At 62.3% G+C, this 26,492-nt stretch overlaps 1 protein-coding gene across 1 annotated transcript in view; it reads left to right on the top strand.

The window, feature by feature from the left end:
* The first annotated feature begins 316 nt into the window (after window positions 1-316).
* Window positions 317-26,492, top strand: part of SDK2 (sidekick cell adhesion molecule 2) — a 165,506-nt gene continuing 139,330 nt past the window's right edge. Inside the window, exon 1 of the mRNA XM_056138117.1 lies at window positions 317-931. Within this exon, the coding sequence (XP_055994092.1) occupies window positions 868-931 (64 nt within the window). The 5' untranslated portion in view covers window positions 317-867. The remainder of the gene's footprint in view (window positions 932-26,492) is intronic.

The following is a 26,492-nucleotide window of genomic DNA, read 5'->3' as shown; positions in this document are numbered from 1 at the left end:
GGCGAGCTCCGGGCGGCCGAGCCGGGGCGGCCGGAGGGGAGACGCGCCCGGAGCCCGGGCCCCGCCGCCCGCTGCCTCCCTCTCCCTCCCCGAGCCCAGCCCGGCGGCCCCGCGCCGGCCACAGCCCATCCGGCCGAGCCCCGCGGCCGGCGCGGACATGGGCGCGCGGGGGGCCGCGCCGGGGCCCGCGCCCCGCAAAGTTTGCTGAGCCGCGGGGCGCCGGACCGAGGGCGCGCGGGGTGGGGGCGGCCCCGGCGCCCCCCACCCACCCCCCACCCCCGAGCAGTCGGGCCCGGACGGCGCGGCCCCCGCCAGATGCCGCCCGCGAAGTTGGCAGGAAGCAAACTTCGGCTCCGGGGAGCTCCGGGCCGCGGTGCTCGGCGCGCCCCCCGCGCCCCGCGCCCCTGATCGACGCCCCGCTCTGCGCGGCCGGCTCCGGGCACCCGGCGCGGGGAGCCGCGGCCGCTGCGTGCGCGCCCCGAGCCCCACCAGGGGGCGGGGAGGGGGCGGGGGGCGGGCAACGTGGCCACGGGAGGAAGTTTCCCGAAGTTGTCCGCTCATTCCCGAGCTCGGCCGGCCACCCGGCGGCAGCCCCGAGGCCGCGCTGCCCGCGGGCGAAGAAGTCGGGGTCGGGGGGCCCCGCGCGGAGACGCCCCGAGTGCTCGCGCGCGGCTTTTCCGCGTGGCCTCCGCCGGCCCCTCGCCTTCCCCGGCGCGCGCCCGGCGACTCGGACTCCAGCGCCCCGGGACGGTCGGCGGCGCCCGCGCTGCCCCTCGGGGCTGGGGCCGCCCCCGGCCGCCGGCTGACCGGACCCCACCGGGATTCTGCAAGCGGCGCGCGGAGGACGCCCCCTGGCCTCCGGTCAGCATGCGGGGCCAGCTGCTGTGGCCGCTGCTCGCCCTGCTCGGGATCTCGGGGGCTGCGGCTCAAGGTAAGGGGGGCGGCCCCACGTGGGGCAGGGCAGGGGCGCGGGGGGCTCCCGGGGGCGGGCCGGCCGGGGCACACCTCGCTCTCCCGGGAGTTTTCGGGAGAGTTCTGGGGGTGGGGGTCTCCGTGCGGGGGGTGGGGCCGTCTGCCCGCGACTTGTGGCTTCCGAATGGGGGGTGACGGCTGGGGGCGGGGGCCGGTGGCGGGTGGCCCCGAGCGGGCGTGGACGCTGCGGCCCGCGCCCCCGAGCGCGGTGGGTGTCCGCCGGGAAGGGCGAGGCCCTGCGGGGCGGGCGCCGCGCGCGGGGGGCAGGGCCGGGTCCCCGGGAGGCGGTGGCCCGGCCTGGCCACGTCCCCGCGCCCTGCCCGGCGCTGCTCGGGACCCGCCGGCCGCTGCGCCCTCAGGCCGAGGCCCGCGCCCCTCCCGGCGGCCCCGCGCCGCCGCCGCCGCCGCCTCCCCGGCGCGATTGTCTCGGCCGCCGCCGCGGAGCAGCCGCTTCGGCGGATGGGTTTGCGGGGAGCGTGCGGGGAGAAGCGCGCGCGGTCCCCCACGGCTCCCCCCTCCCCACGGGCGCCCCCAGACCCCGTCGGCGCCGTCCGGGGCTGGTCCCGGCGCGGCCCGGGGCTGCGCCGCCTTCCCTGGCGCTGGGGGTCTGGGCTGGAGACGGCGGAGTCCGAGCGGCGCCTGCTGGGGGCCGAGAGAGACAGACCCGGGCTGAGCGGCACGACCCTCGCTGCCAGGCTCTTGGGGGCTTCGGCCTGCAGAGCAGCGGCGGCGGGTTCCGGGGAAGCCCTCTCCCCTCACCTGGGGGGCTCCTGCACCGCCGCCGCCGCCGCCGCCACCGCCGCCGCCAGGAAGACCCGAGCCGGGGCATTCAAAGAGCCAAGATCAAAAAGCGAATAAGCCGCTTGACTTGCGCGCGTGCCCGGGGTGAGGGTTTACGAGGTAGTTTCTGGGCTGGGATATTTGTAACGGGCACTGTGGACGTAAGATCATAAAAGTTATTATTTTTATGACCGTCATAAACAGTCTCGGCTTGGGGGGCCTTGGAAGGCGTTCTGATTCACTACCCATTTGCCAGATGAGAAAACTGAGGCTTGGGTCCTTAAGTAACTTTCCTAAGACGGTGTATGGGGTGGAGGGACCTAGGGGCTGTCAGCAGGGCTAGGGGAGGCACTCCACGGTGGGGGCCGCTGGCCCGGGTCCTCCCCCACCCTTGGAGGACCCTGGTCCACCAAACAAGCCGACAAAAACACGGTGAAATGGGGAAAGTGCTCACAATGCCTGTCGTAGGTCAGAGTTCCATCCCTGGCACCCCATGTTCACCTCCCCCCACCCCGAGCACAGAACCAGGAGCATTATCAGTGGTGGCCCACCCTAAAACAAAAAGAAACAAATTAACAGAGGTGTGCTTGGCTGAGGAGCACCTGGCAGGTTGCTTCTGAGCTGCCCATGGGGTAACGAGCCTAAAACCAGGGGTACCCAGGGGGACCTTGGGGTGCGCCTGTCCAGGTTGCTCGCTCTCTAGGGGCAGCCTGCTGGGTCCCCCTGGCACCTGCAGTCCCTGGGTGGGTTACCACGCCTGCTCGGTGAGCCCCGGGCACCTGCCCCTTGGAGGGAAACCCGGGGTCTGTTGTCCAGCTGGGCCGGCCCTCGGGCTGTCAGGCGCCAGCAGCGCTGATTGATCCGCGGTCCTGCTGCCTCTCTTGTTTGCAGCCCTTTGAGTGCCGCTGCCGGCCCCAGCTGCGCGTTTGTGTTCTCTCCTCCCAGGCTTCCAGCCTCCCTCCCTCTCCTGCCATTTGTCTCCTGGGCTGAGCCGCCAACCACGCAGAGGATTGTGGGAGCTTGGTCTGGGCCTGGGGTGTGTGTGTGTGTGTGTGTGTGTGTGTGTGTGTGTGTGTGTGTTGGGGCCCAGGCCACTGGGGGGTCCTAGCTTGGCTGCTGTGGAGTTAGAGCAGTTTCTCCTCTGCTGGGAGCCCCTTAACCCATTGGGGGGTGCAGACCCCCCTTCAATCCCCTGCCCCACCCACGTACCACAGGTTGTCACTCATTCCAGGAAGGATCAAGCAGTGGTGCTCTGGGGCCACCGGCCACTGTGAGGCATTAAGCAGACTTCGCCTGGTTCTCCCGGGGGCTCATCTTGGGCAATTTCGGTTTGGGCTAAGAATCCAAACAACCGCGCTTGCCCTGAATCGGAACCCCCTGCCCCCCAATGCCCCGTCATTTCCCAGAGAAGTCCTGCAGGAAGGACAGTGGTGGTTTGTGCGGTTGTAACTCAGTTGTTGCTCTGATTGTTACTCTGCCTGTTTGCTACTTTTTTTGCTACTCTGTGACAATTAACCACACAGGGGGCGATGATAATTCTACACTGTTGCAAGGGTCAGGAGCATCTCTCTTGGGCCTTGATTGCCGGTCTCTTGCGCAGGCCCCTAGCCCTGAGCCTTGGAGGGGACCGTACCCCCTGCATCCAGGGCTGCTTCCCCATCTCGTGATGGCCAGCTGGCCACCCCCTGGTGCCTGCCTTTTAAAACTTCTTTAGAGACTATGCAAGAGATTCAGGTACCTCAGCAAGCACCCAAAGGACCCGGGAAGGTGGCAGGCACCTGGTGAGTTGGTCCAGAAGTTTCTTTCAGAGGAAGGACGGTGCCTGGGGAGGGGCAGGGTTGGGGGAGCCAGAGGGAGTAAGAACCAGGCAGCAGAAGGAGAATCCCTGAACACGGAAGGGGGGGGGACCCGGCGCCCCAGGTTCCGGGGGCTCTAGCGGGAGAAAGTTTAGTTGAGTGCTGGGAGCTAATCTCAGTAAGAGCCAAACAGTACGCAAGGGAGCGGGGTGGGAGTCTAATTCCACGGGGCGGCTGAGCTGTAATTATTAATTACTGACAGCAAAAAATAACTTATCGATCAGGGCCTCTTGCTAATTAGCACAGGACCACTGTCCTGCTTGCCGGAGGGGTCCGTGGCTGTGACAAGCCCTACCGAGGCGTGGAGGAGGTTCATCTCTGCTTCTGACTTGCCCTTTTCTGGGGGGGCTGGGGGGACCTAGTTCCCTACCCCACACCTCTCCCCCTCTCTCTCTGCTCTCCTGGGCTGCGGTTAGGATGCTGGAACATTCTGACTGGGGTTGGGTGAATGACGCATACGACACCTAGGTGGTGCTGGGACTGCCCCCCCCCCGCCCGTGTGGGTTGACCAGACTGGGGTCCCCCCACCCAGAAGCCCACCGGGCTGATAACGCCCCGGCAGGCTTCCTGCCCGCTCCCCGGCCGAACCTTCCATGCATCCATTCCGCAAATATTTATCGACCTCCCTCCTGCACGTCCTCTCCTGGAAGGCCAGAGTAGGGGCCAGGAACCTTTTTTTCATCGTGAAAGGAGACTGGGAGAGGCGCCAAATCCTTTCCAGCCGTGCTCTGTTTAAACAGGGCCGGCGCGGGGGCGCGGGGGGCCCAGTGTTAAACAGCCTTGCCTTTGCCTTTGATTCGAGGACATGATTGGACCCGGAGCCCCATGGTGGGGAGAGGGAACTTTTACTTGCTCCTTGGGACTGGCGGGAATCCCTGTGTTTGCCTTGAAAGCAACACGAGAGGTCGTTTTCTGTTCCCCCCCCACACACACACGCACCCCTGACCCGGGACAAGTGGCCTCTGATTGCTGCTTGCATACCCCTGCCGATGGAGAGCTCACTACCCCAGTCATCAGAGCTGCTGTGGAGGAAATTACCCGCCTGCGGCCTGTGGTCCTAGAATTTGGCTGTAATGGAAAGAGGCATTGGATGGGCTGGAAACCCCTTCCCAAGTCCCCTGACTCCCCATGTCACACACACCCTCACCCCCAGAGTCAGGGCACTGAGTGGGAAGTGCTCAGGAGTATTAAGGAGATGCCGGGGCAAGTCCCCACCCTCCCGGCACTTTGCCGCAGACGGTCCTGGAGCGGCCCGACGTGGTGGGAATTAGTCATCATAATGTGGGACTTGGCGATGCCAACCACAGCCAGTGGGCTCCCCGCCTGCCCGCGCCCCTACCCACCCCCCACCCCCCGCTGCCATGGAGGAAAACAAGCCACTGTGAGACAGTCAGGGACCCGCCCCCCGCTGCCGACATGTGTTCAGGAGGCTGCATTGAGGGGGGAAAGCAGGAAGGAAGGACCCTTGAACCAGTCGCCTCTGGGGCCCCAGAGCTGTCCTCAGCGCCCCCCCCCCAGGCCCTGCTCCTTCAGAGCGTGAGGGCACCAAGAGGCTCTGGTCTGGGGGTGGGGACCCCCTTTGAATCCCATCTCTGTGTCCAATGCCTCACACTCACATCCGGAAAATGAGGGAATGGCTCAGCGTTGACACCTCTGGCCAGACGTTCTGTGAGATGATTGTTCCACCCTACTCTACTCTCTGCTCTCCACTTGGTGCTTTTATTCATTGGGGGGGTGGGTGAGGACAGTCCAGGGGCACACCCAGAAGTGCTCAGGGCTTCCTCCTGGCTCTGCACTCAGGGGTCACTTCTGGCCAGCGACTGAAAGGCTTTATCAGGTGCCAGGAATCAAAGCAGGGTCAGGGGCCAGAGCAGTAGTACAGCAGGGAGAGTGTTTGCCTTGCAGTCAGCCGATTGGGGTTCGATCCCCAGCATCCCATGTGGTTCCCCAAGCACCACCAGGAGTGATTCCTGAGTGCAGAGCCAGGAGGAACCCCCGAGCATCGCCAGGTGTGCCCCCAGGGGGGAAGAATAGTTTCAGAAAAGATGAAAGAAAAATGCAGGGTCAAATGCCCACAAGGCGAGCACCCTCCCGGCTGTGCTCTCCAGACCCTCCCCTCTCTTTCTAGACCTTTCCCCGGTTGGCATGCCTGTCACCTGGCACCTGAAGTCCCTGGGCAAGCCAGAAGATGCCCCAGGGCACGAGTGTTCCACGTGCCTCCTCAGCCCCCATGTCCCCTCCTGCTCCTCACTCTCCCTCCCGGTGCTGACTGCCTCTCTCAGGGGCTACCCCTGGCTTTGCTCCTCGGTTACCCCAGAGTCCTGCAGGGGGTTCTAAGCAAGGGACTGCATGAACGCATGGAGGCGCAGGATACCAAGAGTGCTGGGTCATATGGCCTCCACCTGCTCCCTCGCAGGTATCTCTGGTGTCACATACAGCTCCGGTCTCTGCATGTCTCCTGAGTCGGGGGGACTCACTACCATCCCAAACAAGCTGGTCTGCAGATGGGACAGTTTTGGAGGAGGAAATTGGCCTCCTGGGAGGTGTTGGGGAACAGAACCTATTTGCCCTAAGATCTGACTCCTGTGAAAGGAAGCCTGTGGTCAGCGGGGCCCCCCTTTCCCTGTCCAGTGTCTGCAAATGTGCAAGGTCATCAGTCACTCCAAGAGTGAACGGGCCTCTGAGAGCGGCCCTCTGAGAACGAGCGTGGGCTGGCTGGCATCGACCCAGCAGCAGGTGCCACTGGCCCAGGAACCCGGGACCCCACCTCCCCCTCATACACACACTTCGTGCGGGACTTCCCACCTCAGACCTGACAGGCAGCGGGTCCCTAAGCAGCTTGGACTCAGGGTTGGGGGACCCTGGGCCTCGTGCCGAATTCCGTCTTTGCAATATGGGAGCATGGGCAGGGGCTGGGGGCAGTGTCCGTCCGTCTGTGTTGTGTGTATGGAGGGACGTGCACGGGAAGCCCAAGGAACTCCAAGGCAGGTGATGAAATGCGCAGACGCAGTGTCTGCCCTGCGCCCATTGGCCAGAAGGAAGTGAGAGGCTCCACCTCCTCGCCCGCGGAGGCCCTGGTCCACGCTGGTCCCCGGAGGTCATCCCCGGGGGTGTCCAGGGCTCTCCAGGGTGGCCTCACTCCCAGCTCTCTACTCTGCACCTTCAAAACCAAGCGGTACCCAGTACCCGGTGCCAGGCACGGCCCTGCCCCCTGGGTGCCTGCAGTCCCGTGTCTGCACGTCTCCAGCTCATCACTGGCCACATCCTGGGCAGTCACCGACTCTCACACCCGCTGTGTCTGTCCCCAGCGAGCTGTCCAGGAACCTTGAGACATCCCTGGCTCCCGGCCTTCCCTGGCCTTGCCCGGGGACCTCTGCTCTGCACACTCCACCATTTCAGTCCCTTCCCCCGCCCTACCCAGTTGGTCTTCTCACGTGTTTGACTCTCAGATGTGCCAGTGGCGTATGGCAGGACTTACCAGGCCATCCTAACTTTGAATCCAACAAGGGGGTAAACTGAGGCTCAGGGCAGTGACCAACAAGACCCCCGACTGGTAAATCAGAAAGTCAGGGCCTGGGCCCCGGTGGTGGCAGGCCAGGCAGTCCAGGGAGGGAGAAGAATCTGGAAGCTCTGTCCCAGTTCCCGTTGACTCTTGCCTCACCCCAGTTGTGTCTTCCGTGGGCAGGAGAGGTCAGAGGTCAGTCTAGAACCCCTCTTCTTCTCTTCCTTTGCCCTCCCTTCTGGGGCATTGGAATGTGCTGCAAGGCTTGAAAGTTCTCCTTAAGACCCCTGAGTCTTATGGGAGATGCATGTTGAAAGTAGATTATGGACCGAACATGATTGCCACTCAATGCCTCTTTTGCAGACCACAACACCCAAAAGGAGAGAGAGAACAAAAGGGAATGCCCTGCCACAGAGGCAGGGTGGGATGGAGGAATGGGGGGTGGGAGGGATACTGGGATCCATGGTGGTGGAAAATGGGCACTGGTGGAGGGATGGGTATTTGATCATTGTATAATCAAAACCCAAGCACAAAAATTTGTAAGTCTACAACTGTACCTCATGGTGTTTCACTAATAAAAATTAATAATAATAAAAAAAACCCTGAGTCTTGTAAATTGAGCAGGGTGAGTGACTGGAGTGATCGTATAGCGGGGAAGTGTCTTCCTTGCATGCAGCTGACGTGGGTTCAATCTTCAGCATCCCAGAGGGTCCCCTGAGCACTGGCAGGAGAGATCCCAGATTGTAGAGCCAGGAGGAACCCCTGAACACTGCCAAGAGTGGCCCACACATAAAAGAACAAAAACTGAATAGCGGGGTGGAGCGATAGTAAAGCAGGTAGGGCATTTGCCTTGCACGCGGCCAACCCAGGTTCAATTTCCAGCATCCCTTATGGTCCCCCAAGCACCGCCAGGAGTAATTCCTGAGTGCAGAGCCAGGAGTAACTCCTGAGCATTGCCGCGTGTGACCCAAAAAGAAAAAAAAAACTGAATAGGGTGATTTGAGTTTGATATTTTGTGAGAAGTTCTTCGTTACCCTGAGATTTTGAGACGGTGCTAGCCAGGAGGAGAAGAAATATCTTTCCAGGGGACACATCTGTCCTCGCCCAGGGCTGACTCCTGGTTCTGCACTCAAGGATCACGCCCAACAGTGCTCAGGAGGGTCTATACGGGATGCCAGCATTCGGATCCAGGTTGGCCAGGTGCAAAGCAAATGCCTCATCTGCTGTACTATCACTCCAGCCCCAGAAACATTGTTTAATATCGTGTGGCCCCTCTGGAGAATTTGGTTTTGGGAGATCGCAGCGACCCAATAATAAATGCAGCCAGGACCCTGTACCCCTCCCTCTCCCCTCATCCCCGCCCGCCGGCACCTCATTGGTGAGTGCAGATGAGGGAGTGGTGGGGCAGTTGTTGTGGGGTCTGGGGAGTCAGGTGGGAGCCAGGCCCTGGTCTTCCACTTAGCCCCAGGGAAGGAGCATTTGTGCCAGACCCTTGCTCCCAGCTCCCCGGGGGGCTTCCCTGGCATCTCACGCCCCCTTCACCCCACCAGGAGGCCACGTGCCAGCCAGCGTGGATGGTACCAGGAGTCAGAGATGCTCGGTGTCAAGGCCACTTGGCCTCGTGGGGAGAGTTGGTGGGCATGACCTGCACACTACCAGCCTGTAGCTTCCGGCCAGCTGCCCCCCCCCCTTCAGGAAGAGGAGCCTCTCCTGAACCCTGAGCTTGGCCCCACTTGGGTGGGTATGGGACAAGCTCCCCTCTAAGAAGACTCAGAGGGCCGGAGTGATAGTATGGCAGGTAGGGCATTTTCCTTGCACACAGCCAACCCAGGTTCGATTGCCAGCATCCCATAGGGTCCCCTGAACCCTGCCAGAAGTAATTTCTGAGTGCAGAACCAGGAGTAACCACTGAGCATTGCCAGGTGTGACCCAAAAAAGCCAAAAAAAAAAAAAAAAGACTCAGAACCCTCCCAAGGCTCTGGCTACGGGCCCTGGGGGTGCTGAAGCCCCTCAAACACCCCCTTCCTTGGAGATCTCCAGCCATAGTACCCCAGCAGCCCGAGGAGGGGTCAGTACCCTGCCCTCCTGCTCTGGCTGCAGTTTCTCTGGCTCATGCCCCGCCCCCCACAGCCCCTGGCCCAGAGCAGGAATGCCTCCCCCCCAGAACCCTCTCTCGAAGGTGGGGGTCCGGGGATCCCCCTCTGCTCTATGGCCTTGTTGATGCTGAATGATATCCTCGTGTGTGCTGGTGACGGATTTCTTTAATTAGAAACTCCTCCAAGTTTAGCTCCTAATTCTCCATCCACGGGGTGAAGTTATTAGGCGTAAAAGATTGTTCTCCATGAGCGAGCTCAGCCCGCTGGGGGAGGGCGATGTTGGGGTCACCAGGACGCCCTGAGGAGGGGGCGGGCTGGGGATGTGTGAGGCCCCTGCTCATGTGGGGGTCCCCTTGGGCCCTCTGTAACCTCCCTTGGGCTTGGTGGGGCCGCGCAGCTTTGCTGTTTCCCTGGCGCGGCGGGGAGGGGGTGGCAGGAGACCCTCAGCTCCGCCTCTCTCCACACACCCCTTTCCTCTTCGGAAAGGGGTCATACCTGGCAATGCACAGGGGTTACTCCTGGTTCATGCACTCAGGAATTACTCCTGGCGGTGCTCAGGGGACCCTATGGGTTGCTGGGAATCGAACCCGGGTCGGCTGCATGCAAGGCAAACGCCCTCCCCACTGTGCTATTGCTCCAGCCCCTCCTGGTCCGTTCGTGCTTCTGACAGCAGATGCTGTGTGTCTGGTCCCTGTGAAAGTCCTGCAGCCGCATCCCCGGGGCCAGCCCCTCTGGGAGCATGTGCTCAGCGAGGTTCAGTCTGCCTGCCCTGTCCTCCCGGCCCCTCCCGAGCCTTCACCCATCCCCCAACCCCCCACTTTTCTTTCTTTTCTTGAATGTAGTGAATTTTTAATGAATTTTCAATGTCTCGGCAGGGGCTCCGCCTGGCTCATTGCTGCGGGATTGCTTCTGGGGCTACTCGGGGGACCGAGCAGGCAGGCGGACAGAACTGGACATCCTGCCAAGCTAAGACTCCGCCCGCCTGTTCAACTCTGTCTGACCCCTCCCCACCTGGACAAGCCCCCAGGCTGGGCCCTGGATAAGCCCCAACTGCCCCTGGACATGGTCAGAAAAAGCTGGGACAGGGCACGGGGGGTCAACGGGGGCTTTAGTAAGAGGTACTGACCCCAGACCTTTGTTACCCACATAGGGAGGCAGTTCTGGGAGAGGAGAGTGGCTGGAAGTCCACCCTCGGGCCCTCCAGGACCCTGCAGGGGTCGTACTGACCAAATGCTCTGTGCGGGGGTCCATCACCCCTCCCCGGCCCTTGCTAGCGTCCCCCATCACGTCCAGCTCACCCGGGCACCCCTAGGCGGTCTGTCCTCTGCTTGTCCCCCTCCCTCTCCCTCCACGTCCCTCCACGTCCCCCCCCACCTCCCCCCAATCTCCGTATCTCAGTCTCTCCCACTCGACCCATTGACCCTGCCTCTGCCTCCAGGGCCTGATCCTGGTCTGGCCTGTCCCCGTGTCTGTAGCAGGTGGCGGGGTGGAAAGGCGATGTGGGCAGGGGGTGCCCAGAGAGGCCAGGGCTGGGCCGAGGGGAGCTCCCCATTAGCTCCGCTCCAGGCTCATTAGGGATTCTGCATCAGTGGGTGATGAGTAGCTGTGGCCGGGGGTGGTAATGAATCGGGCGCTGTCAGCGTGGACACTCACGCTAATGAAGAGAAAGCGGCCGCGGGCCGCCCAGAAAACTGGCGGGTTGGGACTGGCAGGTGGGCAGTGCTGGCTTCTGGAGCAATCCCTGGCTCAGAGGGACATTCTTGGGTGGGGGAGGGGGGGTTGTGATGAGGGTCTTTGGCCGCCGCTGGACCCCTGCCAAGCTGTGACCCACTAAGTCCTGTAAGCAGGAGGGCATGGCGGGGGGGGGGGGGGGCAGGCCCATTGTCCCTCCCCTCCTGTCCCCTCCTGCAGTGTCCTGGGACTCGGGACGCCCGGCTCAGGGTGCGGGGCCCCTCACACTCCAGCTCCTCCTGAATCTCCTCTTCGAGGCCTGGACTCAGGTGTGGGGTCCGCGATGGGCTCCCTCCCTCGGAGTCTGGCCCTGTGAGACGTGATGAGGGGGAGGCCTGGCCTCTTGCGAGCATGTGGGAATGAGGAACCCCCGGGGCAGCAGGACCCTCGGGAGCACATTCTGGGGTCCCATGGGGGGTTGGAGGGCATGGCTCGCCCACGCGTCTGTGTTGGCCCCTGGAGGGCGCTCTGGAATGCAGATTCCCAGGCCGGGTCCAGAGGGACTGCTGTGCTGACTGGGGGCTCCCGGGACTCTGCATTTCCAGCCGGTCTCCGGGTTTCACGCGTGTCGGACCCCTCCTGTCTGCTGGACTTTCCACACCGGCACCTTTCCACATATGCCCCCTCATGCTGTGGACCCTCTTATGCCTCATCCTGTTGTCCCCATGTCCTGACACCCATGTTCGCTGGAGCCTCTGGGAAGGAGCTGGTTTAATCCACCATGAGTTGCTGCTGGCACTGGGGATGATGAGGGGGCGAATATGCCCCCCTGTGTGTGGCTCATTCAGCCCCGGGGCCCCTCCGAGGCCCCCCGAGTGCAGGTGTCATTTAAGCCCCAGAAGAGCTGGGGAGCACCTTCCTCCCGCCCAGACCCAGGCCAGCTGCGGGGTTCCCCTCACATCTTAGCCCCAACCCCTCAGACTCTGGGACCCAGAGACAGTAGCAGGGGAAAGAGAGCCCCCGTGACCTGGCACTCCCCCGGCTCCCCATGCATGTAGCACCCCACCCTCAGGTCTGTGCCTCTCTCTCAGTGTCCACTGTCCCCCCACCCCTCTCCCAGGGCAGGCTGCTCGCACCCCAGGCCGAGCTCCCAGGTGGCAGAATCAGCATGTCGGGCTCTTCCCTCCTGGGCCAGAGTCAAAACCCGATTCCCCAGAGAGCTGTGCTGGGGGAGTTGAGGGGGGTGGAACGGGCATGCTCAGCCTGATGGTTTGGTGTTCGCACCCCAAGATAAAGCGCTGCCTGGATGTCCCCAGCAGGGCCTGATCGTGCGGGGGACGGAGCAAGGGCCTCACAGCGGGCAGCCGTGGGTGGACTGAGAGAGGACAGAGGTGTCCTCTGCTTCGTCAAGGGGCTGTGGAAAAGGAAAGCGGGTCCCGCCAGGAGGTGACCCTCCCCATCCCTGATCTGCCTTGGGGGAACCTGGGCCCGGCCCCCCTCCGGGACCCCCAGAGGCCCTGCTGTGTGAGAGGCCCGTCTAGGCGCAGCAGAGCAGAGGAGGAAAAGGAACTGGCCCTGTGAGTGACCAGAACAGAGCCGGGGGCGTGGGGGACAGCTGGGCCCAGAATTCCCCTCGAGATCTTCACTGGTGGGGCTTCACTTCAGGGGTGGGGCTGAGGGCGGTGGGGCGGGGCTATGGGAGGAGGGGCGGGGCTGAGGCAAATAGGGCAGGGCTTAGGGGAGGGGTGGGGTTGAGGCAGATGGGTGGGGCTTAGGGGAGGGACAGAGCTTAGGGATGGGGCGGGGCTAAGGGAGGGGCGGGGCTGGGGAAATGGGACCAAGGGAGATGGGTGAGGGTGTCGCCTCCGTATATCCCTCCTCCACCCAACCTCCGGGCATGGTGAGGGCTGGCAGTGCCCTCTCCCTCCTTCACGTATCTGGGGCTCTGGACGGAGTTCTGAAGGACCCCATTCTTTGCTCATGCCCCCCTCCCCACTCTCCGCTTTTAGCAGGTTAGACAACAAGCCGTTGGCCTGGTGGAGCCTCCGTTTCCCCATATGGAAGAATTGAAGGATTGACCTGGGGCAGGGTTGGGTGGACGAGCCTCTGGCTAAAGGTCCTAGAGGAGGCTCTGGCCTTTGGTGATTGGGCACACGGGACAGGGGCCGTGGTGACCACCTCACCCGGCCTTTCCCGCTCCCTGGGAGAGGAGGGCGTCTCACACACACATGTACCCCTAACGTTGCTCTCAGGCCAAGCCCACACGCCTTGGTCACGGCGCTCACACCTGCCTGGTCGTGAGCCGGACACCTCGTGTCCTGTCCGGGACCGAGCCAGGCTGTCCCAGGAAGCAGATGTGCAGGTGGGTCACACCGGGATCTTAGGAGGCTGATGCCTTGGGCCGCTGAGCTGGGCCCCAGACGGAGAGTTCTTACTGGCGCGTTTTATTGTTTGGAGATAAAGTAAATGAAAATGGTAAATGGCAGGAAATGAACCGTTCAAAAGAATGAAAGTTTGGGGGGTTGGTGGGGTTTATTTGGGAGCCACATCTAGTGCTGCTCAGGGCTGACTCCTGGCTCTGTGCTCAGGAATCAGTCCCGGCAGGGCTCAGGGGACCACCTGGGCCCTGAGTCAGCTGCATGGTGGACGAGGGCCCTCCCTGCTGTCCTGTCGCTCTGTCCGGGTGAAATGCCGCATTCAGGTGGAGGATTCAGTATGTTGAGTTTGTTCTCAGTGAGTCCCACCAACACCTCTGCCGAGAGGGGACCCCACCCGCTCCCAGGGTCTCCACCCCTCCAGCCCGCCAGCCAGCCCTGTAAGGGGGTCCCACGCAACGGAAGGTTTGAGCCTGGCTTCTCTCCCATGCTGTGGTGTGGGGTTCATCCTCTAAGGGCAGCTGCGAGTTCCCATTTCCGTCCTGTGTCTGGGACATGCCCCACCCACACTGCAGCCCACCGTCTGCTTCCTGGGGGACATTTGGACCATCGCTCTCACCCACGCCTTTGACGGTGCCCCTGGGGATGCACGTGTGCGCATTTGTCCCCTGATCTCCGTTCTTGGGGGCTGTGGCCCCTGGAGTGGAATCACGGGGCTTTGTGTAACACTTGTGGCAAGCTTCCAAACATTGACCAGTCCTCCTGTGTAATTCCATCTTCATGGTTTTTAAACTTTTTTATATTTATTTATTGGTTTTGGGGCCACACCCAGCCGTGCACCTGGCTGACTCATGGCTCTGCACTCCGGAATCACTCCTGGCAGTGCTCAGGGGACCAGAGGGGCTGCCAGGGATTGAACCCAGGTCAATAGGTCAATGTCCTCATCGCTGTCCAATCGCTCCAGCCCCTCATCTTGATGTGTTAAGGAACTGGCAGGGTTACCTTCTACCCCAGTCACTGAACGATTCCGCATTCTCCATGGCCCTGTGGAAGGCTCCGATTTCATCACCTCCTCACCCACCATTATTTCCTCTTTAATTCTTTTTATTTCAGCTGCTGGGTTCATTCTGGCTGGCACAGGGCCTGTCCCTGGTGGTGACTGGCGGCGCCAGCCCTGTCCCCCCTGGACTGCGGTTGCGTCTTGGGGGAGCAACATTTCTTCCCGTCCTTGGTCATCTTTGCTCTTGCTCTTCTGTCGTCCTGCGTCCTGGGGCCGGGAGACAAGCTGGTTGCATACACAAGCTACAGACCTTCTTTTCCTCATGGCCTTCCATGCTCACTACCGTCCTCCAAGGCCCCCGATGTCCTTCGTTTAGACGAGACCCAGTCAGATGCCCTTTCAGGCTGATGGTATGCACTGAGACCCATGACATCCATCACCCTGGGTTGGTGGATTGTTTCTAAGAAGGTTCCGGTCCCACCTTTGCTCCTAGGTGGTGGCCAGTCCTATCCTGTCTGTGCTCCTGGATGCACCTTTGTCTCTGTGCCTGGACACCCTCACGTTACCCCAAGCACTGTCCGATAAACTATTGATCATCTTCCACCCAGAACATTCCAGGCGAGCTGGTCAGAGCTGGTTTCCTCTCCGCTCCCTCCACACTGTTGCTCTTTTTGGCTCTTTGCTGTGTGCTTGCCAGTTGGGTGCTTGCCTCCTTAGTTGGGGCCAGAGTGATAGGACAGCAGAGACCCGGGTTCGATCCCCGGCACCCCATATGTTCCCCCAGGCCCCGCCAGGAGTGATCCCTGTGCTGAGCACAGAGCCAGGAGTCAGCCCTGAGCTCTGCTGGGTGTGGCACCTACCTAAGTGCAGGCCACGGGGCTTTCACTCCTGCCTTTGTGTTTCTTGATCCCTCTCCTCCTGGTGGACCTCCCGGCTTGACTCTTGGCACCTTGATCTGGCCAGGGACCCCAGCTCTCTGCACGGTGCTCAGGGCTTGCCCCCAGCAGGAATAGTGTGTCCCAGAGGGCCAAAGAAGCAAGCACCCCACTCCCCAACACCAGAACACCGGCCCGCTCCAGGGCTTCCCTGGTACTTGGGTCCCTGGCAGCCCACCTCGGTCTCCTCTCTGCTGCCTCCAGATTGTTGCTCCTTTTTGCTCTTTGCTGCATGCTCGCCAACTGGGTGCTTGGCTGCTGGGCCCCATCATGGAGCTGCTGGTGGCCCCTTTCTCACCATGCATTGCGGTATCCAGCAGGGAGGGAGGGGCGGCTGGGTGTTACCTGCCCAGGGACTTTTCCTGTCCACACTTTTTCTTGCCCTGTGCTCCACACTTAGAGGCAGGCACGGTGGGCTCTGCCTGCCGCCCACCCCACCCCTCCCCCTTGGCCTCAGTGGGCCGAGATTGTAGGCTGACCTAGGTGGAGCCCCCTCCCGCCTCCCCACCTTCCCTTCCTTGCTCAGCACCGTGCAGAAGGCTCCATCCTTCTCCCCGAGAAAATAGCACAGCTGCACCCAGGGCCAGGCATGGGGGGAGATTGGGGGGATCCTTCCCTTCTCCCGCCACCCCCTCCCCAAGAGCCACTGGCAGGGGCTCTGCAGATGCCCTGCAGGGGAGAGGAGAGGCGGGGTTGGCGTCAGTCGTGGGGCTAGACCCAGAGAGGAAAGTGAGGCTCCCTCACGTACCTCCCCCGCCACGGGACTGGGTGTTCGCTCGCTGGTCACGGGGCCCCTCAGTAGAGCTTTCCTCCTTGTGGGGAACTAGCTGCACACTAGACCCCAGGGTGGTCCAGTTCTCATGGTAGGCAGTGGCTCGTCTCTGTTTCTTGTGGGTCTGCCCGATCCACACCCCCCCCCCAGCCTGCTGGGCTCAGCCTTCAGTGCTCTGGTCTGGCCCATGGGCCTCCAGCATCCCCGGCTCATGGGTTTTCTTGGCTCAGGGGTCGTTGGTTTGCTCCCACGGGGATGCTCAGGGTGGGCCAGCGGCCCTGGCCCACTCTCTCCTCCATCCTCTCCTCCTGGACCCGAGTCAGGAGCCCTTTAGTTAATGGGTATAAAGTGCTTGGAAATCACAAACCGTTAAGTGCCGTCAGGCCAAACTCACGAATTATTTATGATTTCAGAAAAGCGGGTTAATTCATCAGGAGTGGGGTTTGGGCTGGCGGGAGGGGAAAATCATTCAGGCAAACGCAAATAGCCGGGACTCCCCCCTCCCTCACCTTGCCCCCCACACCCCAGCCCCGTGCCCCTGGAGACTCTTCCGGGATGAGTCGGTCCTTGTCTGGGGCGTGTGGGCGCTGCTGGCATCCTCTGGGACCTGCACCCCGACCTGGTCTGGAGCCAGGAAGAGGGTGATCAAGGAGGCCAGTGGCCTGCATGTCGGGGCCTCATTGCCCGGCCTGGCCGCTGGGCGTGTTGGCAGCAGGAGAAGGTCTGTGACTTCTTCTCCCCTGGGGCTCCTCCCGCTGGGCATTGGGGGGTACAGGGCGAGTTCCCGGGGAGGGCCCCCCGCTCCAGCACCCCTCTTGCAAAGAGCAGCTGAGGGCCATTTCCGCCTGGCGGATTCCTCAGGCCCCACCCCACCAGGCCTCCCCGCCTGGCCTCCGGAGTTGCAGGGGGTCTGGCTAATGCATCCCAGCCCCGTCCTGCTGGGTGCCCAGAATAGAAAGGTGGGGCAGCTGGCAGGGGGCGAGGCCCAGTATGCCCGGGAAGGGGGGCCTCCTTCCAACAAAGGGCTCTAGACATTTGATGCATGGAGACGCCCATGCCCCATGCCCATGGGGGAGGCCAGGGGGGCAGCGCCCACCCTGGCCCCCGCTGTCTGAGACCCACCTCTCAGATGCCCAGAACAGCTGATGGCTCAGGGCAGTGGGTGGAGGGGGATTAGAGCATCCGGGAGCAGGGATGGCCGAGTGTGACAGTTCAGCCGGTCCTGGCGGTTTCTCTCTCTCAGGGGCCTGGGCCGGGGAGAGGCTGGCCAGCATGAGCACCCAGGTGTCTCCCTGGAGACAGGGACTCAGAGCGAGAGAGGCCCCGCCTGGGAGGCAGACGGGGGGGGGGGGGGGGGGGGGCGGGGGGGCGTTCCTGCAGAGGCCAGCCTGCCCCACTCCCGCCCCGCGCTCAGGATTGTGGGGTCCTGGCCGGCTTCCACCATGCCTGCTCCACCTGCTGGGGAAAGTTCCCCTGAACTCAAATGCCCCCCGCCCCTCGAGCACACCCAGAGCTGAGTGGGGAGCAGGTCCACCCAGAAATGGGGGAGTCTTGGAGCCGGAGTGGTGGTACAGCAGGGAGGGCATTTGCCTTGCATGTGGCCGATCCAGGTGCGATTCCTGGCACCCCATGTGGTTCCCTGAGCACCGCCAGGAGTGATCCCTGAGTGAGTGCAGAGCCAGGAGTCTGAGCATCCCCGGGTGTGACCCCAAAACAATGACAAATGGTGCAGCTTTGCTCCTGGTGTGACCTGGACTCGGTGTTGTCACTTGTGAAATGGGCTCCAGCTACCATGGAAGCTCAGAGAATGCACAGAGCAGATTCTGCTGTGTGGTACAGCCACTGTGCAGCTCTCGTGGTGATGACTGTGAGGCGGGTGCTGAGGTCCAGTCCCCGGGGCCCCTGCCCTCTCCCCCCACTCCCAGGGTCAAACAGGGCCCCTGCTCTGTCCACCCCCAACCCAGCTGTGCTGAGTGTCCAGGGCGGGGGTCCCAGCTGGCTCCCCACACTGCCGGTGCGGGGTCAGGGCCTCCGTGGCCCAGAGTTCAGCTTCCCTGCCCCAAGAGGCTGCAGCAGGGGTGAAAGGAATTGATGTTTATTTTGATAATGAGTTCTTGATGCGTTTGCAAACTAATAAAATCAACTCATTAGGCGGCATGTTTAATTCACGCTGTTCTGTGGGGAGGCTTCCCTGGTGGCTGACGGGGAACCGCTCCCTCCCGAGGCCGGCCTGGCGCCGGATTTTAAACTCATCGTGGCAGTAGCATGTGCCCAGGCCCTGGTCGTCCCCTTCCCGGTGCAGGGCCAGGAAACCCCATGTCTAGGCCCCCAGCCCAGCAGACCTACTTGGATTTGCCCTGGGACTCTGAAAAGGCCAGAGCTGAGGAGGGGCTGAGAAGGAGGGGGTGGGGCTCAGGGTAGAGGGGCAGGGCTGAGGTAGGAGGGACTAAGGGAGGGGGAGGACCGGGGCTGGGGAGGGGCTGGGCTGGAGGGAGGAGGGGCGGGGCTTAGGGGAGATGGGGCGAGGCTGTGGGAAATGGGGCGGGGCTTAGGTAAGGAGCGGGGCTGAGTGGAGGGGCGGGGTTTGGGAGATGGGGTGGGGCTGAGTGGGGGCGGGGCTGTGGGAGATGGGGCGGGGCTCATGGGGAGGGGCGTGGCCAATGGGCGGGGGTTGGGCGGGGCTGTGGGGCGGGGTTTGTAGATGGGGCAGGCCTGGGGGAGGAGGGGCGGGGCTTATGGAGGGGCAGGGTTGGTAGATGGGGCAGGGCTGGGGGAGGAGGGGTGAGGCTGGGGGGAGGAGGGGAGGGGCTGGGGTGCGAGGCTGAGGAAAGGGACCAGCTGGAAGAGAAGTGGGGTGCTCTGTAGGATTGCTCCCCTCAGGACAGAGACAGGGTACCTCACTAGAACCTTTGGGGTGGGAGTGTGCATAGCTGTAGTGGGGAGAGTCCCAGTGACTGAACCCTGAAACCACACAGACCTTAGGGTCCCTGCACCCCAGGGCTAGCCCGTGGCCGTTCAGATGGGGTTCAGTGTCGTGACAGGGGTGTAGAGGGGAAACTGAGGCTTGAAGGTCTCTCCACTAGCCTGCATAGGACAGCTAGACTCAGGAGCGGGTGACTCCACAAGTGGGTCCCCAAGAGCAGGGTCCTATGCCCTGATGTACAGCAGGGGGCCGTGCCCCTGCCCCCAACCCCCAGACCCTATAGCGGGAAGAAAGGCGTCTGTGTAGGTCCCAACGGGGCCACGGTGTCCTGGTGTGGCGGACCCAGGACAGAGGCTTTCTGTCAGCCCTGGGAGATGTGGGGTCCCCAGCCCAGGAAGGACCTTTCTCTGCATGGATGGATGGATGGATGGATGGATGGATGGATAGATGGATGGATGGAATTGGGGCAGTATCCCAGCAGCACTCAGGCTTCTACATCTGTGCTCAGAGGTTATTCCTGGTTCCAGGGACCATATGCAGTGCCAGGGATGGAATCTGGCTTGGCGGTGTGCAGGCCAGTGCCTAACCCCTATCCATCTCTGGCCCCAGGAGAAGGGTCTCTACTGGCAAAGGCTGGGGAGAGGATGTGAGCCCCTGGAGTGCGGGTTCTGGGGGCAGGGAGAAGCGCGCTTTTATCTCCATCCACGTGCAGCTGCCGTGGGCTGTGATCTGAGTGGGCACCTGCTGAGCCCCAGACACAGACCTGTGTGAGTACTGTGGGCACCCAGGGACACACACACACACACACATACATACACCACGCACACGTGCACATGTGTACACCCTCCCAGTCTGTCCTGGACACATTCCACCTGTGTCAACACGCCCATATACACACATTGGCCACACACCCAGTCCCTCCAGAATGCACGAATACAACATGCTTCTTTCTTTGTGCCAACACACACATGCGTGCAGTCACACATGCACACAAATTAGCACACACACACACTCCTACTCTCCCAGTCCTTCCTGAAGGCATGGATACAACACATGCTTTCTGTGTGCTATCACACATGCACGCACACACACACACACATGCATGCACACATGCACACACACGGCCCCTGGTATGCACACAGTGGCACACCCAGTCGCCTCCGTGAGCCTGGGCTGTGTCCTGGAGAGCCAGCGGCACCCAGACTGCTGTCCCCGCTCTCCGATGCGTCGGGGGCGGCCAAGCGGCTTTGGGGCTAAGACTTGAGGGACAAGGCGTGTTTTGGAGGCGCCTCTCTCTTCCCCACTCACAGTCTGTCCATGTGTGTCCCCCAAAGTCTTTCTCAGAGACCCCAAAACCAGTGTGTGTGTGTGTGTGTGTTTGACTGCTGCTACCCAGGGCAGGGCCCCTGGGTGCCCTGTGGATCACAGTGTCCAAAGCCAGGCACTGCCCCCGGGTGGGTTGGTGGCAGCCGGGGTTACTACGGTAACTGGTGACACGGTGGTCAGAGCTGGCGGCTGAGCATGCGTCCCTGCCTTCCGGGTCATCTCAAACCCCCCGGGACAGTTTGCCCTTATTCTTCCCTCTTCAGGCCTTGTCATGCCCCCTTCTCTGTTGGCTCCTTGGGTGAGGGTGTCCTAGGAAGGGGATGTGGGGCCCCGCCTGCCCTACATCTGGCTGGTGCCCAGAGGATGGCTGGGAACGGGGGTGCCCACGCCCATGGGGGTGCTTGAAAGACCACCAGCTCCTGCCCTGACTTGGTCGCCTGCAGCTCCTCCTCAGACACTCAGTCCAGGAGATCCTCCCATTGGGGGAGCCTGAATCCTGCGCGGGGGTGCCGGGTCTTAGGGGTCAGACCCCAGCCGTGCACATGGGGCTGCTTGCACCTTTCCCTGAGTGTTTCTGCATCCTCAGGGCCATAGTCGGGAGGCCTGGGTGGGGGGCGGGGAGGGGTTGTTGGGCGCAAACAGACCAGGAGGAGCCGTGGTTCCTGCCGCCCTCCCCACCACCGCCTCCCGGGCCCTCCCCAAGCGACAGCACAGTGGGGAGGGCACTAGCCTGGCATGCGACCCACCCAGGTTTGATTCCCAGCATCCCGTGTGGCCCTGGGGCCCCACCAGGAGTGACCCCGGAGTGCAGAGCCGGGAGTCAGCCCTGAGCACCGTCGCAGGGTGTGGCCCTAAACAGGCAAACAAAAAAGGTTTCCATGGGCTGGAGGCGGCCCCTGTCCCATCCCCTCAGTGCTGACCGCCCCCCCCCCCACCCCCCGCTGCCTGGCATCCCCCACCCCCACCGGCTTCTCTTAGAGCCCCAGCCCCTGTCACAGGCGCTGGTGGCAGCTGAGATGTGAGCAGAGGAGTCATGAAAGACAGGCTGACTGTCCCCCAAGCGCCCCACAAATAAATAGGATGTGTGCTGCGGGAACTGGTGTCTCCGCTAATTAGACCAGCTGCACTTCAGCAGAGCGGGGGGACACTACTTAGCCCTCCTCCCCCCTCCCCTCTCTTTCTGTCCCCCTCCCCCCTCCCCCTCCTTCCCTCCCACTCTCCCCCTCCCTCCCTCACTCCTGCATTCCCCCTCCTCCCCTCCCTCCCTTTCCCTATCCCCTTCCTTCTGGTCCTCTCTCACTCTGCCTCTCTCTCTCTCTCCTCTCTCTCTTTTTCCCTCTTTCTCCCTCCCTCTCTCTCTACATCTCTCTTCCCCCTTGTCTCTTCCCCCCACCGTGTCTGCCTGTCTGTCTGTCTCTCTGTCTCTGTTTCTCTCTCTCTTTCTCTCTCTTGCTCTCTCTTCCTCTCTTTTAACACAAGACAATCCCGCTGCCCAGTTCCCCCAGTTTGTTGACTGGCAGTGGCTCAGTACTCTCAGGTGAGGTCCTGGGAGGCTGAGTCCTGAGGTCAGGTGAAGGGTCAGTCACTCCACAGGTACCAGGACAGGTGAGCCCAGGGCAGGGGGGTGCGCTGGGACCAAATCAAGCAGTTGGGACTTGCAGTGTGCCTGGAGGGAAGGGAATGCGGGGTGGGGTGGGGGCGTTCCTGTTCCTTGAAGGATCACCTGGAGGCCTCCCTGGAAGAGGTGACAGGGGGTGTGGTCAGCGCAGGCAAGAAAGGAGTGAGGGATGGGGGCCTCTTCCACTCGCTGCCCTATCAGCTGATACCCACCTGCCTCCTCCAGAGAACCCCTGATCCAGCCCCCCAATCTTCTTCCACTCCCTCTTCCTGTTGCCCAGCCCCTGCCCCTTCACCCCTGCCCCTCCACTTTGCACCCGTCAGTTGGGCCCCTTGGCCATCTTCTGTGTCTTCTAGAAGAATTTGTGTCCTCTGTCCCACGCTGGCCCCCCCAAGCCTCTCCCTGTGGGTTGGCTCCCAGTGCCGCCACCAGCCCCGCCCTCTCACGGTGCTCAGAGCCCACAAATGGGGGTGCGAGCTGGTGCCCCCCATCCTTAGCCTGTCCCGGAGCTAACGGCCCCCCTCCCATAGCTCGGCAGGGCAGGGGTCTCCCAGCACTTCCTGACACCCCCACAATGCCTCTCTCCTCCCCAACCCCCTGCGTGCATCTCACAGGTGTGGGGGGCGCATCCCCTGGCCCCCCTCCTCCCTCCCCCCCTGTGCCCTGGGGCCAGCCCACGGCACCTCCAGGCCCAGCTCCCGGGGCTGACCCGGAGGCCCCTGGGCCTGAGCGTTGGAACGTCGGGCCTGGCCATGACTCCCGCACCCCCAGTTGGAGACCTACCCCCGAAGTGAGAGGCGTGGACGGGAGCCCGCCAGTGCTTGTCCTTCCACACCCGCCACTGCTGGGCCGGGAGGGGGCGGGGCGGCTGGCAGCTCACGCGGCCGCCCCTGGCACGGCTGAATGGGGCTCTGTCCCCGTGGCCGGTGAGCCTGTTCTTTCCATAGACCCCCACCTGGAAACCGCCCCCGCCGCGCCCTGGAAATAAACACTCGGGCCCAGGGAGAGGGCCAGGGAGAGGCCCCTTGGGAGCCCAGGGGAGGGATGGAGGAGGGGCCCTGGGCAGTGCCAGCCTGTTGCTGTGTGACTCCTGGCATGTTTCCCAACCTCTCTGAGCTCTGAGCGCCCCATCTTTAAAGCTGAGGACGCATCTCTGCGGGTGCTGGGGGGTGGGGCGGTGAGGTCATGCAGACTCTGTGGGTTGGGGAGCTGGACGGAGGAGGTGTGACGGGGCTGACCGGGGCCAAGGTGTGGGCAGTCTGGAAGGCCGTCCCGCCCCGTGTGCCTGCCATCCTGGTGGGGCCTTGTCTCTTGGCAAGGGGAGGCCCTGAGCTCAGCTGGGAGCAGCTCTTGGGCACTGTCTGGGGTGGCCCCAGAAACCAAATAAAAAAACAAAACCCTAGGTCTGGAGCCAGAGTCCAGCAGGGAGGGCATATGCATGGCATGAGGCCGACCTGGGTTCAATCCCTGGCATCCCCCTCGGGTCCCCTGAGTGCAGAGCCAGGAGTGAGCACTGAGTGCAGAGCCAGGAGTGAACACTGAGTGCAGAGCTGGGAGTGAGCACTGAGTGCAGAACTGGGAGTGATCCCTGAGTATGGCCAGGTGTGGGTGTAGGCTTGGGGTCACACCCAAGAGAAATCAAGAAATAATGATATAAAACCAAAACCCAAGAGATTCCCCGAGCTCAGTTTTCTGTCACGGGCCGGCCAACCCCTGCCTGCTGCCCCCTCAGACCCCCACCCGGCACCTGCCTTGATGGGGGCACCCCCGCCCCCCACACCCCAGAGGGGCCCGGAGGACTGAACACAGGCTTTAGGTGCCTGACTCTGAGGTGCCGGACTTGTGCCCACAGGTTGGTGGGCTGGGGGAGGGGGTGGTTCTGTGGGGGTGACCCTCACTCAGCCTTGCCTGGGATGTGCCCCCAAAGTCCCCCACCCCCTGCTCTGCACCCCAGAGAGCCCTTGAGTTGTCCTGGGGCCCCGTTTCTTTCTGTGTGTGACCCCAGCTGGAGGGTGGGAGGCAGGTCCTTCCACAGCCCCTCCCACCCTGGCAGTGCCCCTGCTGAGTGGGGGTCCCACTGGGGTGCAGACATTGGGGACCGGGCATCCCTGGGCAGTGGGTGACCCCCACAGAGCAGCCCGGTGGGGGTGGGGCTCCACTCAGCTCCACGAGGGCATGCCACGGGCCCCAGGAGTGGTGACATATTCCAGCTGCTCTGCCTCAGTTTCCCAGACCTGCCAACATGAGCAGAGAGAGATGTGGAGGAGTGGGTGGGGGGCCAGTTCCCCTCTGACCAGGCGTGGCCCCAGTTGGGAGGGAGGAGGGCTCCCAAACGCTCTCAAAGTCATACCCGTCGGGAGCTGCTGACGGCCTGACCCTGACTGTCCAGGCGTCCTCAGGCCCCCAGGGGAGACCGGGGCCCACTGAGTGACCACTGCCCTGGAGGAGGGCCAGACCAGCCCGCTGTCACCCCTGGGACGGAGCAGTGTCTCAGGGAGGTTCCCCAGGAGGCAGGGCGGGGCCTCCTGCCCTTGAGGCGAGGCCGCTCGTCTCCTACTGGGCTGTGCTCAGCACTGTGGCACCTCGCACGGGGCTGGTGCCCCCATCCTTTGTTGGAGACCCAGAGCAGGCTGCCTCCTCAGGGACGGGGCCTCTTCATCCTGCACCTCAGGAAGGTGGACAGCGCACAGGGGCTGGGCGAGGAGTGATGCAAGAGGGAAGGCGTGTGTATGTGTGAGTGTGTGTGTGTGTGAGCGAGAGTGACTGTGTAAGTGTGCGAGTGTGAGTTGGGTGTGTGTGAGTGTGAGTTTGTGTGAGGGGTGTGTGTGTGAATGTGTGTGAGTGTGCAAATGTGTGTGAGTGTGTCGATGAATGTGTGAATGTGTATGTGTGTATATGAATATGTGTATGTATGTGTGCATATGTGTGTGAATGTGTGTGAGCATCAGTGCGTGAGTGTGTAAGTGTGTGAGAGAGAGTGTATGTGTAAGTGTGAGAGTGCTAGTATGAGTAGATGTGTGTGAATGTGAGTTTGTGAGTGTTGATGTGCATGAGTTTGTGAATTTAAGTGTGTGTGAATGTGTGTGAGTGTGTGTATAAATGTGTGTGAATGTGTATGAGTGTATATGTGTGTATGTGTGTGAATGTGTGTGTGCATATGTGTGTGAATGTGTTTGTGACTGTGTGTGAATGTGTGTGAGAGAGAGTGTGTGTCCCCTCCTCTGCCCCTGTCCTTTCCCTATGAACCCTCCTGTAGATACGGCCTTCCCTGACCCCTGGACATGAATGATGAGGCTCTCTCTCAAAGGCACAGTGGAGTCTTCTAGAAGCATCTAGATTCAGCTGGAAGAGTGAGGAAAGGCTATGGCTCCTGGCGGGGCTCTGCTCGTCCCTGAGTGGGGAAAGCTGGGCCTGGTCTGAGCCCTCACAGGAAGGGCCCGGGGTCTGCCCAGGGGTGGGAGCATGCACTCTGCAGGCATGAGGCCCCTTGTGACCCCCGGCATTGTGGGAACCGGCGGAATCACAGCCTGGACAGTGCCTGGCTGGTGGTCATCTCCGGGGGAGGCCCCTGAGTGTGGTTTGGAAAGTCTGTGAAAATGTTCGCGTTTAAAGAAAGGGGCTCACAACCGACAGACAGATCGAGGTGGCGGCGCACTGGGCATGCTCTGAGATCCTTCTCCAGGGTCCCTGCGGGGGGGACTAGACCAGAGATGGAACAGGGTCAGCGTGCAAGGCAGGCACCGGCACCCCGTCTCGTCTTGGAAAAAAATTGGAAAGAAGCTTAGGTGCCGATGTTGAATTCCCATCACTCCCCACAGAGGTGGGGACCCCAGGGCTCAGAGTCGGGAGCTGTCCTGGCGGGGTGGCTGCCGGGTGGGGGTGTCTGAGGCGGGGCGTGCTTCTGAGCTTCTCCCGGAGGGCCATGTGGGTCCAGATTAGTGGGGGTTTCTCTGAGGAGCCCTGTGGGAGGCGGGGATGGGCAGTGTCTGTGTTCCAGATTTAGAGCATCGTAAACAAGGCTGGAGAATAAACAGTCACAACTGTCTGGCAGCCTGGCTGGCCAGGCAGTGCCTGTGCCCTGAGACCCCAGGGCTCTGGGTGGGCGGTTCTAGGATCCCCCCATCCTGAACTCAGGCCAGCCCCCTCGCCTGCCTCCGCCTCAGCCCTTTCTCTGCATCTGCCAGTGTTTCATGATGCGCCCTACTGGGTGGGCTGGTGACACCCGACATCAGGGCGTGGGGACCCCTGGCATCTCCCCTTAGGAGCTGTGAGGAGCAAAGGCCCAGGTTCAGGGTCGCGGCAAGCAGGCCGGCCCCTGGTCCAGGGAGCACTGTGTCTGAGCTTTAGGCTCACCACTGTGCGACCGGTTACCTTCAGCTTTATTTATTAATTTTTTTATTTTTTGCTTTTTTGGTTCACACCCGGCAATGCACAGGGGTTACTCCTGGCTCTTCACTCGGGAATTATTCCTGGTGGTGCTCGGGGGACCCTACGGGATGCTGGGAATCAAACCCGGGTCGGCCGGCTACATGCAAGGCAAACATCCTACCTTCTATGCTATCACTCCAGCCCCTACCTTCAGCTTTAGAGGGAGACTCCAAGTGCCTGGAGGAGCTGATGGGGGTGAGGACCCACCCACAGGGGACACCCGGGCTCCCGTGAGTGT

This window comes from Sorex fumeus, unplaced genomic scaffold (genome assembly GCF_029834395.1).
Source record: "Sorex fumeus unplaced genomic scaffold, SorFum_2.1 ptg000128l, whole genome shotgun sequence".
Taxonomy (NCBI): Eukaryota; Metazoa; Chordata; class Mammalia; order Eulipotyphla; family Soricidae; genus Sorex; species Sorex fumeus.
Note: the sequence above shows the minus strand (reverse complement) of the source record. Positions and strands in the feature narration are given on the sequence as shown.